Source organism: Hippoglossus hippoglossus, chromosome 16 (genome assembly GCF_009819705.1).
Source record: "Hippoglossus hippoglossus isolate fHipHip1 chromosome 16, fHipHip1.pri, whole genome shotgun sequence".
NCBI lineage: Eukaryota > Metazoa > Chordata > Actinopteri > Pleuronectiformes > Pleuronectidae > Hippoglossus > Hippoglossus hippoglossus.
In genome coordinates, this window is record NC_047166.1 from 15,039,547 (window position 1) to 15,059,524 (window position 19,978).

General features: G+C 40.7%; 1 protein-coding gene across 3 annotated transcripts in view; it reads left to right on the forward strand.

The window, feature by feature from the left end:
* Positions 1 to 19,978, forward strand: part of col14a1a (collagen, type XIV, alpha 1a) — a 133,863-nt gene that overhangs the window by 18,271 nt on the left and 95,614 nt on the right. For all 3 annotated transcript variants that reach the window (XM_034612058.1, XM_034612059.1, XM_034612060.1), the window contains exons 4-5: positions 574 to 717; positions 1,345 to 1,446. In XM_034612058.1, coding sequence (XP_034467949.1) covers positions 574 to 717; positions 1,345 to 1,446 — 246 coding nt within the window. The remainder of the gene's footprint in view (positions 1 to 573; positions 718 to 1,344; positions 1,447 to 19,978) is intronic.

Sequence of the window (19,978 nt, forward strand, 5' to 3'; positions counted from 1 at the left end):
TCTAAAGCTCAGGAAGAAGAGAGTAATTGAAGCTAAACTTAAGACTGGATGACTGGGGCAACACTATGAAATGAAATCAGTTGGACCCCTGTATTCAATCTTATTTCTTTTCGTAAATGTGAAAAATTAATTGTGTTAATTAATCAATGCTTTAATCTCCTGTTCACAACGAAAGAAAATGACTGATAGAGACAGACTGCAATGCAACAATAAATGTATTATTTGAAAAATCAAGTGAAAAATGACAAATCCATCAGAATTGTTTTTTTGTCCTTTTTTACTTTTACATTTTTGTGAGGGTGCACTGTGTATGCCAGACAAAGACAGAAGTATAATAGAAACAAACAAAGAATACAATGTTTCGACCTTGAATGTAATGTTTTCCTGCCTCCAGAATGGAGAATGTTAATGAGTCTCCTGCTGCATTAACTTTGTTTGTGGCTCTGTCATGACAATTCTAATATTTAGCTTCCAAGCAACTGAAACCAGCAGCAAGATGATGAAAAACATGGCTCAAGATGTCCACAAGTCTGACCTTTGACCCTCCTCTTCCTCTTCTTCCTCCTCCGTCAGGTGGTCAGCAGAGGGAGATCATAGCGTCTAAATCGGACACTAAGGTGTTGATAACAGACTACAGCTCCTCCAGAGGCTACAGTGTGAGTGTGATCGCTGTCAGCGGCAGTGAGCAGAGCATACCTCTTCAGGGCAGACTTAAAGGTTGGTTCATGGTTTTTCTCTCTGAATTGTGTTGCTCATACACTCTGCGCTACTGTACCATACTCTTCCTCTATTCAACAGTACAGCGTGTACTACTCTACTCCTCAATGTTACTTGACACAACACTGCTACTCTATTCCCTCAAATCTTTTCTGCTTTCTCCTTGTGTCCTCTCCTCATTTCCTCCTCATTAAACACTTCACTTACCCCCTTCTCATCCATTTATTTCCTCTCCCTTCACTTCAACTCCGCTCCTCCTGTTTCCTCTTCTTCCCTCTCCATCCTCTTTGAAATTTTTTTTCCTGTCCTAAACTTTCCTTTCCTATACTATCTGAAAAGTTGCTTTCCTAAGCTTTCCTCAACCTTCTACAGTGTACACCTCTATCTTGTATGTTCCCTTTTCATCCTTTCCTGTTTCCTCACATTTCTTTTCTCCACTCCTCATTTTGTTTGGTTTCCGTTCGTATCCTTTCCTTTCCTTTCCTTTCCACCTCTCCTCTCCGTATTTTACTCTATTTTCCTTTCTAGATTGACCTACTGTAATATCTATGTGTTTATGTAAGTGCCTTCTTACATATCAAATTATGTAAGGCTTGCTGCTAACATGACATTGATCCGTTTTATCAGCTGCAGCCCAGAGAGGTGAGAGTGACGGCGGAGACAGGACTGAGCCGCAGAGGCTGACTGAATCACTTGCACCTCCAGATAATGCCAACGAGATCTCTGGAGGTAGGACACATGCACACAAACACTGTTTCCAGGAGAGGAAGGCCGCGCACAAATCCTGACCTCACATGAATGTATAAATAAAGTGAATTTCCTCGGAGTAGCGCCCTGCTTAAAGAGTCCTCCACTCAGTTGCCATAGCGATGTTTGGAGGCAGGAAAAAACAGCTGTTGGTGCCGTCTCTAGCACCAGCTTCATGCATCACAAAGCCAAAAATATGAGTCTGGTGATTGTCCGTGACCAGTTGGATGTCACTGTAGAGTTAGTGTGCAACCAGTTAGCGGCTTTTAAGGCAAAAACCCAGACAGACGTGGGCCTGGTGGTCTACTCACCCACCATGTGTGAGTAAAGATGCCAAAACTGTCCGTGGCTCAGTGGTGAATCATTCACTGTGGTGCTCTATGGAAACTCTTTAAAATACTCTGTGCTGAGTGATATGAGGTGACTGTGACTAATGGTATTAGGCGATGAGTGACCCACACTGTTCACTTAAGTATTCATGCCCGCCTGTTAATTTGACATTTGAATTGGTTTGTTACTAATCTCTATGAGAGATTCTGATGTTAATGAATCTGGAGGAGAGGGACAAGATTTTGTTTCTAGTTTGACCAATCACATTGAGCAGGCTGTGCCCACAGGTAAAGTCCGTGTGGAGAGCAAAAGAGGCGGAGCTCATTGACCGAAATGCATCGGCTATCAGCTTTTTAATTCATCTGCATTCATATTCAGATAGCTATTAATAGTATAGCTGTCAGTTTTTCCAAAATTCAAGTGCAAACTAATTTGATATGACGCACAATTGGTTCGAATAGATTTGAATACCCCTTCTCAGATGCTCTGGTGTCATGTTGTCCACTCAGGACGGCTTTGTCTGCCAGCGTCAGACAAAGCAAAACATATCACTGATAGTGATCGGCCTCTGTTGGAGACAAAACACTTCAGACAGTCTGATGTGCTTCTAGACTGTATATTTTGAATTTGAACAGGTCATTAAAGGGGTCGAACTCCCCCCCCCCCCACATTCACATTCACATTTTGAATAAAAGTGGACAGCCCTAGTTAACAGAGATTAGCCACAATATCGTCTGCAGCTAAAACAGCTAGACATAAAGTGATGGCTGTTTGTGTTTTGTTTGGAGAAACCTGCGTTTTGTCAAAATATTGGCTGCTGCCCTGGAGATGGTCGAGGGGGCTCCAAGCTTGGTTTGTTACTGAAGCTGAAGTTTGTTGTTTTGTTTGGCAGCAGCCAACTTCTCATATTTGAATGTCCTGATATTTTTGTAATGTGAGAGAAGAAAGGAAGGCATTCATTTTCATGATTGAGAGTGCGCCTGCATAGAAACGGCCCTTTATCTGTTGATTTCTTTACCATGACTGTGAGTTCCGCGCGAAATCTTCGACTGCAGAGTAATTGATCATTTGTAAAGTGGTTTCCTGTGTGTGTTTGTGTGTGTCTGTGTGTGTGTGTGTGTGTTTGGGAGACAAACGTGTAGATGGCAATTTGCAGACTCAGACACGAACATTGCTTGCGACTGAATTTGAGACTCTTAATTGCTGCGGATGTGTGAGTGTGACTGTTTTTTATTTAAATGTCACTTCCTGCAACATTTGTAGCAGAGCTTTGTATCCTAATGTGCAGTCAGAAGACAGAACCTCGTTACTCGGCGGTTGGACGCTTCTTATTTAAGTACACTTGCTTCTGGCTGGCTTATTATTTGGTTTTAGTTGGGTGATCATTTATCATCGGGCACTAAAAGAATGTGGGGGCACAGAAATAATCAGGAATTATTGAGTCTAGCTTTAAATAAGTCCAGCCTCCGAGGAACTGCACACGTCATCATTTTTACGAACTCATATATATTATTTCAACAATATTACCTGTGATGCTTTAAGTGCAGTCATAGTTGCTGATGGAGCAAGAGAGGAACACACACACTCACACACACACACACACACACACACACACACACACACACACACACACACACACACACACACACACACACACAGAAAAAGAGTGTGTGTGTGAGCGAGAGAGGGGAGAGAGAGGGCATCACCGAGCAATTAACCATGTTGTAAAACTTATTTATAGACACTTTGCATCCGTGCATACATAATAAAGTGGCTCTTAGGTGGAGATGAAAACGCATCGATAGTAAATCAATGCAAATTTCATAGTGAGCGCTTAAAGTGGCCTCACCACAATGAATCAGATTCACAGAAATAATGGGTGATTTCCAAGCCTACACAATATTTGTGTTTGTGCAGTCATATAATAAAGGATGTTTCGATTCTTTATGTAATGATAATATTATAATGTTACAATGGCATCCTCGCAGAAATATGTTTTACCTTATTTATCCTTTATTTGACCAGGAAGGTCCCATTGAGATACATAATCTCTTCTGACAGGGCGTTCTGGTCAAGTTGAGCAGCAGAGACTTAAATGAGTTACAAATCGTAATATAAACTGAGACATACAAACACACAAATATACTAAAACTCAGTGAACCTTTTAAAAACAAAGAACGTACATAGAAAGATATAGGAATCAGTGGCTCAAAACATTAGAACATGAGCAAAAATTCTATAATAACCAAACATTTTTATTAAATGATGTTTCTATGAATGAGACAAATAAGTCATGTTATTTTACCTGAAATATGAGTTTAAGGAGATTTGTTTTCGGTGTCCACTGATTGATTTTGTGGTTCAATATGTGGTGCTGTAAAATCTCAGCATAATATATTGTGTGATGAATTATTATTTTATATATGATTTTTTTTGTGTTATGGAAAATCAAATTTACTCTTAATTTTGTAGAGAGAAACGTAGTGTGTATGAGCAGGAGTGAGGCTGTTGTTGTTTTGGTGAAATTCACAGCTGTGCCTCTAGTTACAAACATTACCAAGAAGCTTGAAGCTTGTGAGCTTGTGTGGTGACACACACACACACACACACACACACACACACACACACACCACACACACACACACACCCAACACACACACACCACACACACACACACACACACACACACACCACACACACACGTCAGTCTGCTGTTCGGTGCCATTCACCATTCACTGTGACAGAGGTGACCTTGATTGGGGTTCTGCCTCGTACCTGTTGGGGATTATATTAATATCCTGTTGTGCTTCAATGGAATCCGTGAATGTGTGTGTGTGTGTGTGCAGCTTTGTGCTTTGTGTACGGTAGAGAAGATCATAATGTCTCACAGTGGCTCAATAGTAGGTGCTCTTTTGTGTTGCACTGTAACATGTGGCTGCTTCTCTTTCTTCCCCCTCTTTATCATGCTCTGTGTGTATTTATGCTCCACAGTGATAATAGCAGCGCTGTATGAAGTCCCCCACTGTGCATGTGTGTGTGTGCATTAGCGATGCTAACCCAGGCCTTCACTGCTTTGTTGCAGAGTAGTAATCAGATGGCTTTTATGTCAGGGTGGATTGTTTACAAAACCTTTCATTAACAGCTGGCTCGTATTCACGTCTCTGCTCTGGTGTGTGTGTGTGTGTGTGTGTGTGTGTGTGTGTGTGTGTGTGTGTGTGTGTGTGTGTGTATGTGTATGTTGTGTGTGTGTGTGTGTGTGTGTGTGTGTGTGTGTGTGTGTCTTTTTGCTTTCCCGCCAGCTGTGTGAAGCAGTTTTGATACAATGACAGATTATTGTTTAGATAGATTACACACACATACAGTACATATGATTTTTACTTCTGTGGCATGCCAATCACTTCATAGCAAAAAAAACAAAGTGTGTGTGTGTGTGTCTGTGTGTACTCATATTTATGACCTCTATAGGACCTTTTCCAACATAAACACTGACCTTTTCAGGAAAAGTAGACCTCATGGGGACCACAGCTTGGTCCTAATGAGGCAAAACGTCATTTCTGAGCTACTAGTTAAGGTTAGTGGTAAGATGTGAATAGTGGTTAGGATACGGTGAGACATGAATGGTTAAGGTTATTTGGCGAGGCACAATGAATGGAAGTCAATGCAAAGTCCTAATAAGGACAGCTGCACAAACCTGTGTGTGTGTTAGCCGGGTGTTTGTGAGTATATTAGCAAGGTGGGTTGAAGTAGCTCCAATGTGTTTTAAAGTAGAGGGGAGAGGCCCATTAGCTAAAGGAAGTGTCAGGAAACTTCCTCCGCCCTCAGTGAAACAACAACCTTAGCCACCCACTTTTGTTCTAATGATACTCTACAAATTACTTAACCACATCTTACGAAGCATAAACACAAGCTGCCCTGAACAAAATACAGGCAGTCCGATCCTGGGGCATTAAATGAAGCTAATTTCCTGTCTGCTCTTGGAGTGTCATTGACTGAGACGCGCTCTGAGCAAACAGCAGAAGGTCTTAAAGGGATATTTTTGCCTTGGTTTGGAGTTTGGACTCTGCCCAGGTTTCCCATATTGATGTCAGTCATTTGCAGGTTTGCACCCTAAAAGTCAACGATTTGAATCATTGGTCAGGGACTCCTGAGTGAATTCTCAGTTAGGAGACACGTCTGAAGCTTCTTTTTTTGTTTTTTTACAGCCAGTAAATCAATCAGGGATCTGTGCACAGGATTCAGCTGCTCGATGCCTGAAGATGTGAAGAGAATTTCTTTCTTTTCTCCCTGAATAATCATTTCTCAGTCAGATGAAGTGTCGGACTTCTTTCCCTTCTTGCTGTGTCATTGTCTGCAGAGAAAAAAAGGTTAAATAGCTTCTGCTACAACCATTTAAATGCCTCGACTACTGTGCAGGATATAAATATCACTGAAACTATGGGAGAAAAAATAACTCACATTTACTCTGACACAACAAGGACATCCCCATAGTTTGCATATTTCCCGCTGAATCAGATGCATCCAGGTTATTTCCAAGTTTCGCCTCAGTCATTTACGGTGATATTTTATTCTGTCAAATTAGTTACTTCTAGACTGTAATTTAGTGAGCATCAAATAAGCCTATTGAAAAACTCCAGTAATTACAAGGAATGCACAGGACTGTATTTCCTTTTACAAGTAATAATTGAAAACTTAAATACAGAGCGTTTTTCTTTTCTTTACACTGTTCAAAGGGAAGAGGTGGGACACACACACACACACACACACACACACACACACACACACACACACACACACACACACACACACACACACACACACACTGGGTAAATCATAAAACAGCAGGGCAGTGAGAAAATATCAGTTTCCCTTGTAAAAACGTTTATGGGTGTGAATCTATCTTACATCTCTAATATCTCAGAGAGAAGTTGCTTCATTGAGAGCACTGAAGTGTGTGTGTGTGTGTGTGTTAGGTTACAGTACTCTAGTCTTAAATCGTCAACTAACAAAAAAGTTTGTCGTACATTTACATTCTTATTTCTTCCTGTGAGTTTTATTTCAAAACTCTCTGGGCTCCTTTATCAACCTGCTGCATCGACAGTTCAGTGCTTAGTGAGTCCAAAGTATCAAAACATCCATTTGTTTCAGTTTGGACTGACGCACAAAGACAGAACAAATTCCATTTTATGCTTTCATACACAGGGACCATATACTGTCAGTTCCAGATGTTGCCATCTTTGTTGACTAGAAAATGTTAGCGCCTATTCTAATTTCAACAGCGTCCGTCTTAAAAAAAAGAGCTAAGAATTCCCTCTTCATTGTCACATTTAAATAAAAAGAATTATGTTATTTTTTTGGTAAATGTGCCCAGCACTTTAGACAGATCATCATTATCTCCAGAGGATGAAGCCCACTGACTTAGGTTTAAATAGGATCTGTCCTCTAGCGCCACCACAAGGTTGATATTTTTGTGTTTGAGTGACAATTGTCATGGCAATTTGTGTTGTTGGTAATGCTACATCCATACTGGTTAGGCTGCACCCGTACTGCTATGTTTTAATTTGAAAACAGATTATCCATGTTGCGTTCTACCGAGGCTAATGGTGGTTGTCTTCTTCGGGAACAGGGTCTACAGCAGTGTTTCCAAACTTCTTCGTCTCAGAGGCTCTAAGACTCCGGAGTAGAGTGGACACCAGGCGTATCCATAGCAGAGTTGTTGCATTTTCAAACAAAAACATAGCTTCGGTTCCCTTCAGTCATGATCATCAATCTTCCTAAAACTTAACCAAGAATATTTAACACTGTTGCCTAAACCAGACCCAGGCATAGTGGTAATATTTCAGAAAACACTCAGGAGAAGCACTTTTGTAACAGACATATGGAAGCAATGACAGACGACACATTTGTCATTTAGGTGAAGGACTGGTTGTATTTGTATGTCATCCCTCTCTCTTCCTCTCTGCTCGTCCTTCATATAAACTGTCCAATAAAAGCAACATTTGGCAAATTACAATTTAAAAACCATAGATTTTGATTCCATTATATTTTGTATTAACAGTAAAGCTGCAAGTCTCATCCAGTAAGGAATTCTGCAGCCAATGAGAATAAATATCTGTGTTTCGCTTATCAAAGCAAGAATAATATCCATTACAGGTCCCCTGTGCACAGCAGTGATATATTTTCATTGGAAATTTGCCCTAAAAAGTCTTTCCTCTAAAACAACAGCCATTATTTTGACAGCTGGGTGATAGAAGTTCAGAGGACATCTTTGTTTGTGCATGTGCTGTTGGTGCGTCCACGACTGTGTTTGTTCCAATTCTGGGTCAGTAGCCTGCAGTAGTGGAACAGATGGTTGTCGCCCTGCAGCCGATGAAGATCCAACAGATACTGAAACTTAGTTTCTTAAGAGTAATGCTGCATGGATGGACGAAGCACAGAGACAAAAACGGTTTGTGATAAGTTCCAGTGTAACAACCAGATAGTTTCAACATGCTTTAACAATTACACTGTTTTGGTATTTCATTACCCTCCTCTCCCTCGCTCATTAAAACTGCAGATATCCATCAAGTCTTAAGTTACTAACTTTGACTTTGGAGTCAATACCAATCTGCTGGTTGACTAAATAATAAATGGTTGACTTACTTTGTTTCAGCTCCCTGTACATTGAGCAATCGCCAGCAGCACACACACATACACAACCCCCCCCACACACCCACGCACAAGAAGAAATCACTGAGCAATAAAGGACAAACGCTTCTCCCTCCCTCCATGCTTTGGTGCCTTTTTCAATACATATTACCTAATAGGATGTGAGTGGAGGGCTGCCGTCCTCCCTCCCCTGTCTTCATCTTGAAACCAGCACGCGCACACGGCAGATGAGTGCACAGACACACACACACACATACGTAGATTGAACCCAAGGGACAGACGCAGTTAAAGTTGAACTGGAGGCCAATGAGATTCTGTTGACATTCGCCACTCTGATAGTGAAAGGCGATCCATCACGTCTGCAGAGGGTAACAGATACACACCTGGAGAGCAAGGTTTCTGTATTTATAGCTGACTTTAATTCCTTACATTATCATTTATTTCAACTCTGGCTCTCTGTGTATTTATCACCTTGTTAATTCCCAACTTTAACATTCATTTGATCTTAATCGCTCCATCTCTGTGTGCCTGTGCATATCTGTAAGAGCATTTTGCTTTATTTATGGCCTTATTAGTCTCCAGAATTAGCATTTATGGCCTCCCTCTGTCTTTGAGCACTTTGGCCTCCTTCACTCATCAGTCAGCGTGATGCTCGGAGGCTACACTAGATCTCGAAAAGGTTTGTGGCCAGAGAGATGTGTCACCAGGCTGACAGATAGCGTGAGGAGGCCAAAACCAATACCACAAATGAACGGAGACAAATAACCGCGAACACACGCAGACCAGTCTCCTGACTGGTGAGTTATCAGTTCCTATGAATGCCTCTGAACATTACATCAGCTCTCTTTCCATCTGGGACAGAAAAGAACCGTGTCACGGCTCCAAGACATTCTGAATTATGTCGTTGAGGTGATTCACAGATGATGTGAAAATGCACAGTATGAATATGAGATGGACTGTAGCGTGAAGGGCGATGTAAGGAGAGCGTTAAAGAAGCGTTTTGGGGAGAAAGTATTAAAATACACCCAGATGAAAAGTGAGGTGACAAAGAGCGAGCTCAGGTAAATGGACACTTTGTCTCCATTTGTCTCTTCTCACTAAAACGTTTCTCCATCATCGCAAGTTGTGTTTTATGTTTTGTTTTAGACATTAGTCAAATACTGAATTTATATAAATATCATCCTCACACACATGAGACGTGTGTTCAGAGAATTGGGAGCAGATCAGCCATTGCTCACACGTGTGTGTGTGTGTGTGTGTGTGTGTGTGTGTGTGACAGAGAGAGAGAGACAGAGACAGAGAGTGTGTGTGGTCTATGTCCTTGTCCTGGATTAATAAAGGGGGGGTTCAAGGCTGAGTTGAGCTAATTGTATGACAGCGGTTAACAAGTGTGTGTGTGTAGATGTGCTAATGGTATTTCGGTCATTAGTGGCAAGGACTCCTTAAGTGCAGAGGTCATTTAGAATAATTACTGCCCACTTCCTCCTTGATTTTCCCTCCTGCTCTAGTTCCTGTTCCTTCGCTCTTCGTGGCCACAAAGACAAGTTATATGGTGCCACACTGTTCTGTGGCTGTGGCATGAGCTACAACGAGTCCACTGCAGGTGGAGTTTTTTCCAGTAAAAATGTTCCTGCCCTGCTGTGCTGCTGTTTATATATTATACTCACATCTTTCAGCTCTGCTCTTTCTCTCTCTCTCTTATAGGACACAGTTATTCCTCTCAGCCCCCTCTGTTGTACTTTCTTTATAATCCCTTTATGCCGTGCCCCCCCTCCTTCTATTTCTCCACTTTGTTTAACTGCCTGACCTTTCTTTACCTCCTTGTCCCCCTTTCACCCTCTCCACTCCCTCATTTCCCTTATCACCCACTCCTCCTTTTTTCTCCCTTCTTCTGCCTCTTGTGATCCCTCCGGGGTTTGAACTCTGTGGTTGACAAAGCGCATCAGACCTGGAGCTTTATTCTGAAATGACACCAGATGCTCTTTTAGGTCGGTGAAATTAACCACATCCCGACTATTTTGAGGACAGACTCATTCTTTGCTTCGAGGTTTCTGGTTGAAAAAAAACAACAACTGCCAGTTTATCATTTGTGAAGTACAAGCTAAAATCATAGCTCTGTTTTTTGCATATATTCCCCTGATTTTCCAGTGGTTCATAATAACTAGTTTAGCAGCAGTAAATCCTCCTAACACTGTTTCCTGGCTTATTTTCCACCACAGAAGAGCTGACAGGAACCTTTATTTGACTTGATGAATATATGTCAAACCAATAGAAGTTTGTGCTTGACCAGGATTCAAGATTCAAAACTTTATTGTCCGATAATGCAGCTATTAGTGGAAATGTATCTTTCCCTGATACACACAAATACATACACACAAATAATACAGCGCATTACATAAGAACATGATACATTAGCAGGAATATAATTTCAGAAAAATACAAAATACTGTAGTAACAGGAGTAAAAAAAATGCATTAAGTAAAAGTTGGCCGTTGACTATTAAAAACGAAACATTAAAATATAAATATAAATATATGTTGTGTTGATGACTACATTTACATGGACAGCAATATTCCTATAGTAACCCGATCAAGCCAATAGTCTGAATAAGACACAACTCTGTCAACAGCTTTTTCTGATTACCATAACCTGAATAAGGTCATATACTTGAAATAATCGAATTAAGACATGTAGAGTATTCTGATCTGAATCTCATAATTTTATATGTCTATACGTCTTGACCACATCATATTATCCAATTGGAGTTTTCACAGAATTTTGTGACATTACCAACTACTTGATGACACATGTCCTTGGTGTAAATAAAATTGACAAATAAAAAGCAGTTGTAGTTTTTGCAATATGAGACAGAAAACAACCAAAATGCTGTACGTCCGCACTGTACATTAGACTATTTCAGGTGGAGTTTTAAAACTGGTGGAATCACTAAATAAATAATGAAGTTCTGAATCTTTTTAGACTATGGTCTTTAACATGTAAACAGGAATATGAATGGAATATCTTATTAGCAAGAAAATGTGTTTTTCTAAATAAGGTCTTTAGTCGGAATATTGTTGTCCATGTAAATTTAGTTACAAGTTTCTTCTTTTTTGCTGTTGAGCTGTATAATAGCAGCAGGGATAAAAGATGTTTTAAAACAGCATTTCTGTGCACAGGGGTCTCAGTTCTGATAGAAACAGAGGTAGGTTGGCCAGCATGCAAACTCATGCTCCTGCAGAGTTAATAATTAACCCAGCAGTGCATTATATAGTGAAAGAAAACAAGAGCCACACCCATCTTTGAAGTGCTCACCATGTTTGCATGGAGCTAAAAAATAACCAGGTACGATAAGAGGGGCTCAGCTTTCGAAATAGAAATCTACATCGTTATTGAAGTGTGTGTGTGTCGGTGTGTGTGCGTGGTGGTGTGTGTGTGTGGTTGTGGGTGTGCGTGTGGGTGTGTGTGTGTGTGTGTGTGTGTGTGTGTGTGTGTGTGTGTGTGTGTGTGTGTGTGTGTGTGCACTAGACAGAGATTAGAGGAATATGCACAGAGAGAAGAGAACAATGCAAACAGAGGCAGGTACTGCAGAGATGGAGAGACAAGCAGAAAGGTGTAGAGGGGCTGTGCATTGCTTTCAGCAAACATATACAGCATCTGTTCCGTCAGAATGTGTGTTTCCAGTGATGTGGACTGTAGAACAAGGCAGGATTAAAGATCAGGAGGACAAGCGGGTCTCTGTTGGAACGACGCAAACTGTCTGAAAACAGCTGTGGAATTCAACTTTAAAAACTCGCTGCATCACACTACTTATTCACACCCACACATGACTCTCTCCCACCCACACACTCACACTCTGCAGACCCACAGGACGCACAGATGAATATGAATGTTTGTCTGTGCTGCTCTGAGGGCCACTGAGCAAACGACAGGTGTATCAATCTGCTGCCTTCCTCTTGATCGAATGAACAAGTCAATAAAACAAAGACAATCTAGTTTTTGAGCCCTTGTGTGCACCAGTGTTTTTTCGGGGACAAACAACCCAGTGGTGTAAACTCCCTCTTTGTGGCTGATGTTAGTAAAGTTCTGAAGTTGAGATGATTGGTATGGTGCTTTCTTTAGAAATAACCTTTTTTATTTCTTGGAAAACAATAATTTCCTCAGTTCCACAGTCAGATGTTTGTGTTACTCTTTTCGTTCACAGCACTGTTTTCGATTTAAGAGGCAATGAACAAATAACAAGTTATTGACAAAAAACAGTTTCACCTCATGGACAATTTAGAAGCTGTTCTGGACATTACCTCCGTGTCAGGGAGTTGTGGTCTTTGCTCCATGTTGATTTAATGGTTGACCATTAAAGCTCATGTCTCACCTGTCACAATCCCAGGCACCATTAAGAAGCTTGTTTGGAGTTTTGGCTCAGATAACATCATCTCCTGCAGCAATGATGACAAGTTAATTACAATCATCCAAACTTAACATGAGGTAATGCTGTACTTAAAGGAAACAAGTTATTGAGACAGTATAATTCCATTTAGCTGCTTCAGTTTCAAGGTTCTGGTGAGGTGCATGCTGGGTGACTTCCACACTGGAGCATCTCACTGGGTCACAAACAGAACATTGTCAAAGACTGTTGTTCTCACTGTGGTCACTACCTGTGACCCTCTGTCCTCGGGCAGGTCCTACAGGACATTAAAAACAGACCGACTCCTCGACAGTTTCTTTCCTAAGGCCATTTACACTTTCATTCAATATACAAATGACTCTGCAGTAATTGTTATGAGCTGTTCATTACCTAGTGTTTCACAGTCCACAGTGATTGTATTTCGTGAAATGCAATAACAATAAAGGGTTTCTATTTCCATTCCAATTTTATTCTTATTATGTCTGCCATAATTTATGTTTTCATAAGGTAAAACGTACTGAACCAATTTGAAGTTGGGGAGAGATGGTGTCTGGGCCAGGGATGAACCCAATAAAGGTTAGGGGCAGTTAAAGATCCAGGAAACTTTTTGTAATCACTTTCCTTATCACAGAGATATGAAATAGGCATTCTTTACCACTTTTGTGAATTTCTCAATAAAACAACATGTGGATTTTATCCAGGATTGTTTTGCCTTGGCGGACTGAGTTTCTTGGTTACTTCTCCACACTGAGCCCTGCGGGATACGTGCCTGCAAGAAGCAGCATTCAATATCTTTGGCTGGCAGATGATGCAGATCTTTCTTAGACATCTATTGTGGAAGGCATTGAGTTTGTCTTTTGTCTTTGTGCGCCTGCATCTGGAAGTCCAATCTCTATAGCATCAAAACAAAGATTGTGTTATATAACAGCCAGTCAGAGCTGGAGAGTGGTGCAGAGAAACACAGCAGAGTCGCTGCCATTGTAGTTAATCTTATCATTATCACCTTTGTTTTTCCTACTTTGAAAAACGTCTGCTGTGACAAAAAGTCTATACCCTGTAATTCTTAACAAAATGTTCTTTACCACTACAGCTGAAAAAGTATTTAAGTATAATATTTATACTTATTTCCAAGTCAAATTATAAGAATTGTCTCTTAAAATCTATTATTTCACATGAGGTTAAATAGGTGCACACCCAAAGTTGTGATATGGAAAACTGTCCGGCAGCGTCAGCACTTCCCTTCATTATGGTTTCATTGGCGCCGTCTCTTTAAATGTGATCCACATCTTCCGTCTCACTTTGGTGCAGCACCTCCACGTGAGCAGATGAGATTCAGAAAAAAAAAACAGACAGTATTGATTTAAGTTGGACATTTTCTCTGCACCACACAGGGAAATTGCTATATTGAACCATTACGCTCAGCATGATAAACAGCAGGCAGGAGAAATTGATCTTATTACTCTTCATGCTGAAATGATATATTGAGAAAACTTCTGACACGGGTGACCAGAAAAGAGTCATTTCACCCGCTGTGAGATATTATTTCCATTTTCAGCATTTCTCTGAAGTTTGATTTTAATTCTGACCGGAGTAATAAATCACAAATCATTTCGACTCCTATTTAACTGTTTGGGAATGAGTGTCAAATTATTTTTGTAACAAATAAGCCTTATGTCGGGGGTGAAGTCCTCCTCTAAAAGCAGCGTCACCCAGGAATCAGACTCAGGCTGATGAGAATAAGGGAAATGTGCTCACTGATGTGGATACAGTTGCTGCTACTATCCATCTATCTGCATGTCCGTCAGTGTGCCCAAAGTTAATTCCAGACACTGAAACACAATCACACTTAACTTAACTAGAGAGCGATTGGACTGACAGCACAGTCTGTCTGATCCCTGGCTAAATAGAGGTCAGCAATAAATCAGGATCGGCTGAGAAGAAACACTGTTAATGAGAACAGGGAGAAACAAAGAGTGTCGAGGATCAGGGCAGAAAAGTTTCATTGTTATCTCCACCGGTGACATGATATTTTTTGTTGGTGAGTTATTTTGTTTGTCAGCAGCATTACGCAAGAACTGTTGAGCAGATTTCCACGAAACTTGGTGGAAGGCTGGGACATGAGCCAAGAAAGAACAAATTAAATGTAAAATGGCAGCGCCTGTTTTTGGGGTTTTTTTTCACTTTTTTTAACATTTCAAGATGTTTTTTGACATTTTCCCAGATTTCCCAGGGAATAATTCATAGATCTTGATTAAAAAAAAAATCGGACAGATTTAGGGGACTGACATCTATGAGTGTGTGAAGCTTGGTGCAGTTTGATTGAAATTAAGGGGACTGTTGGGCCTTGGCGGCGGTATGCGCTCTACTGAGTGCCATTCTAGATTGAATGTGTGCTGTGTGAGTCTCTTTAGGCATTTGTCTGTGTAGTGTGCGTACCTCTACAATTTATCAGTATGCTTGTGTGTGTGTGTGTGTGTGTGTGTGTGGTGTGTGTGTATTACATCCTGGGAATAGGAGATTACACAACAATCTGCTTTTCTTTAATTAAACTTCTTTGCTTTGCAGATCACATGTAGCTTATAAACCTCAATGAGCTTTATTTGCTTTATTTGTGTATTTGTATACCGCTACCACTGTAAGTACTACAGTACTAACTGCTATGTATACTACTCTACTCTATATCATCTCTCCTGCAGTGTTCAGTTCTGTTCTCTGTCTTTCCACTGTCTTTGTCACTGCCTGTCTGCCTTTGCTCAAATATATGAGCTGCAGCCGACAGTGGCTCCCATTGTTGCAGTCACATTTTTAATACCCACATTTCTCCACTCCCACACGAGCTAATTCAATTGTGCGGGAGCCGCCTGCTCGTTTTCCCACAGCTCTGCAGACTGTTCTGTGAGCTGTGAGTTGTAAAATGTGGTCGCTCACTCGCTCATGGGTTTACGGTCCGTCTAATCACATGTACAGGTTCAGTGATGGCAGCATCTTTTTCTAATTATAGGCCCCTATGCAAATGAAGTTCAAACATAGTTAAGCCAATCTCATGGTTCACTGTACGAGAATGTACATACGACACCCAGAGTCAAATTATGCCTTAGTAATACCGGGGGTTTAAAGTTCTGGTCTCAAACAGGGATGGATGGTTTTCAGCTTTACTTTAATTAAATTTTTTAAAAGTTACTTGTTGAAAATTTTACTCAGGTATAAAACAAGTCAGTTAAAATGTACTATGAGTAAAAATTACTTTATTACGGTTTTGAAAGTGGGGAAATATGTAATGCTGTTGTCCATAGATTTTATTTGGCAAAAACAAGGGACACAAATCAAATAAGCCACCACATAAACAGCAGAAAAGTTGGAGGAGTATGAACAACACAAACTCCACAGCGGCTGCACTCGAGAACACAAAACAAAACACTGTGTTGGTTGGAGGCACAACACAGTATAGTGCTCTCCTCTGTACAGTCTGTCCGGATGTCATTCTTTGAGTCTTAGTCCTCTGCAATCTGCTCCAAATCCAATTTCCATCGTTGCTACTCCTGCATTTCTCAATGTAATATACACCTGGTCCACTCAGCCTCTCTGGTCTCACTGTACTCCCCCACATTTTGAGGCGCTGAGCAGAATGAGCTCGGCAGTCACAGCAGGGATAATCAAACACAGCAGAGAAGTGCTGCACACCTCAGTGATGGTAGAGGTGAATATAGAAGAAACACTGAGGGCTCTACTGTCAGCACTTTAGCATCCATTGTTTGGCCAAACCCAGCGTGCACCTCGCACAACATTGTAGGAGTCTTTGATTTGTGTTACTTGACATTGTTGCCCATTGGTGCATTAAATCAGCAGCATCTTCTCTGCTGCAACCTCTGATGTGATGCACCACTCATCTTTTCATTTGCCTCATTGTCACATGGTTAACTTCATCATGTGACATTTTTAAAACTCTGGACGATTTTGACTTAAATTGTTGCAAATTAAAATACTTAAGGTATAAACATACTTAAGTAAGAGTGAATTTTCTTATTTTAAAATTACTTCATGAAGTACAAGTACAGCTAAAAAGTACTTAGAAACGGCAAGAAGAGTAAATATAAATAATTACTTTCACCCCTGACTATTAGAAAGACTCTAATTTCCTAATGTTCAACATGGCTGAAGACAGATGTGTTTACCGTTGTAAATACAATTTTTTTCATTACGTACACAAACAGAAACCACTAATTTCTGCTTATACCTGAATATGTGTAGCTGCGCTGTGACACACTATGAAGAAACTATATAGAAAACTATAAGAAACTCGTCAAGCTCTAGTATTCCTGCATCTATGATTTTAGAAATGTCAGAGGATGTTGGAGGTAAGAGGCTGATGAAGTGAATGTATGCAGATGTGGAGCAAATATGGTGAAACACACATACATATTATAATAGAGACTGACATGTCTTGTGCTCTGCCATGTTTGTGTGTTTAATTTAGTGTTGTGTTTAAGATTTACCTGTTAAACAAGTCTGCCTCTCTTACGTTAGCCACAGAGATGGGCAGAGTGAGATAGAGGGGTGGATAGAGAGAGAGATAGAGAACAGGAGTAATTGTAAACTTAAACAAATGAAATACTTGGCACAACAGAATCCTTCAATATATCTGCAGTGTTTCATCGAACCCAATACAGCGTTTCACCGTCAAACTGTCTTTCTCCCTCTGTTTCACTGTGTTTCTCTTTTTTCACGCTTTTCCTCGTTCTCATGCGGGCACACAGACACTGTGACCTGCTGTGCCCCCGTAACTGCACTTTGACCTGCGGGAAATGCGTCAGACGGGGACAGAGAAGGAGGGAAAGAGGTAGAGAAGCAGAAGAGAAGTCAGAAAGCAAGTAGTGTGTAGAAGGAGCAGAGGGAACTCTGACCAGCCTGCTGTCGTCTGGCAGCCTGGGAGAGAGGGAGAGAGGAGGGATTCAGTAGCAAATACAACTGTAAGAGACATGAGGCGTTTTCTCTAACATTCATGGAGGAGGCAGACACCAGTGTGCACATGTGTAGCACCATGAATGTGTATCTTGATTCCCTGCTCCTCCTTGTGTGTCTGTTTCACAAACCTATGCAACATGATTTCAGTGGTTCTTCTGCCATAGGTCGTGAATCAGTTTGTCACATCAGTTACTCGTCAGTTTCTCTGTTTACGTTCCTGCATTTTTCTTGAGTTGATCCCCCTTTTATTTACCAAGTTTTGTTTGTCTTCGTCTTGGTATTTTTTGAAACCGTTGCTGGATTTGACTTCCTACCGGTGCACCAAACCCTGTTAATTGAATTAGAGAGAGTTTTCCTCATTTGGCATCTGCATGTGGATCCTCACCTGTGTCAAACTGTGACATAAGTTTTATTTGACATTTGTGCGATAGGAGGTTTCGCAATATTAGGTTTCAATACAAGACTGTTATTGAAAAGCAGCTCCAGCTAAATCATTGAAAGCACGGTGGCTCAGTATGTGCAGCATGAGGACGTAGTTGATGCAGTCACAATGTGAATATGGCTGCTATTGAACAGTCTCAATTTCAGTGAGAGATTAAATAAAGTATTTAATGTGAGAAAAGCCTTCATTAGTATATTGATGAACTCAAATACATTTTATAAAATTATAAGACATAAACTCACTTGAGCAGAGCAGTAGCTTTCAGATCCACTGTCATTTACAATCACGTTCCCTTTACAACAGGGTGACATCTCCCAATAAAATTTGCAATGCATGCAATCTTACTATAATTAGGTTGGTGGGTATTTCATTACTCAACACAAACCATACATTAAATTTAGTGTTGCTTGAAATGAACTACCACCCCCTTACTAAAGTCCTGTAGCGCATTTAACTTCATAAGATGACTGGTTTTGTTGAGACTCCATTTTTCTGCCTCGTCTGGTGACTGACCTGAGAAAGCACAAGACCGGGGAGCAGATAGAGAAATAAGAGTACAACTTAAATTTAATGTTTATGTTTCACGTTTACTGATGGGATGTCTACAGTGGACAAATATGGACGTTGTTTCCACTGTGCAAGAATGAATGGCAGCTGAAATGACCCCTCATAACTATCTGAGCCGACTATTTACAGAAGGCAGCAAGGATAATGAGAAGGAGAGAGGGCAACCTGGATTACTGGTTCAGATGTGAAACACAGTGTAATGCCTGGTTTCAAAATGTTCTCACCACCCGGTCAACAATGGACCTGGGAATGACCAGTGAGGTGTAATTAGCCGTAATTACTGACCCTCTAATCCTCTGTTTACGGTCTGTGTCGTCAATCTTGATGGTTTCTCACAGGACCCCACTGTCTCTGACTCTAACAGCAGTTACTATCGATAATGAAGATACCAATACCCTCTGATCGTCTCTCACTGTCTTCTTCTGAGAAGATTTGTGCTCCTTTCTTTCTGTTATTTAGCCTCAGACTTTCTTTAAAGGCCATGCTTGTTTGTTTTTTTAGAAGGGAGACACTCTACAAAGAGTAGTCTTCTAACTCTTTGGCCTCTCAGCCTTTTACCATTTACTGAAACTCAACCTGAACTAAGCAAGCTCTCCTCTCCTCTCCTCTCCTCTCCTCTCCTCTCCTCTCCTCTCTCCTATCTCACACCAAGTGCAAACCATCCCAGGATTGATAGTTTCAAACCAATTGTAATTTTTTTCATCATCCAAGGCCCGAGCTGTATAGATAACAAATGCATCTGGGCCTCTCTGAGCGCCCATGGCGTGTTGGTCTCAAAATGAGGTCAGTTGCATTGGTATCTTGAGAAATTGAAAGTAATTGCACTATTTACAAACAAAAACTGATCAATTGTGCAGTATTTTGAAAGTGGCAAGATACATTATATAGTATTTAGTAGTACAGCCTGTGGTCTGATTATGCTTTCACTTGCACTTGAGTTGAATAACTTTCTATCATGGCAATCTGAAAAGCACCTGACTTCTAAAGGGAATGACACTATGGTTTACTGCTCGTTGCTGTGAAATTCAATTTGGAAAAGGACTTAAATGCAGCACATGCTTCAGAGAGTCAACTTAGATCATTAGAATATATTCACTCAGTCGTACCTGTTATCCATTTGCAAACCAAAGACTCATCAGCTCTGTGTCTTGACCTTGTTGTCTTCT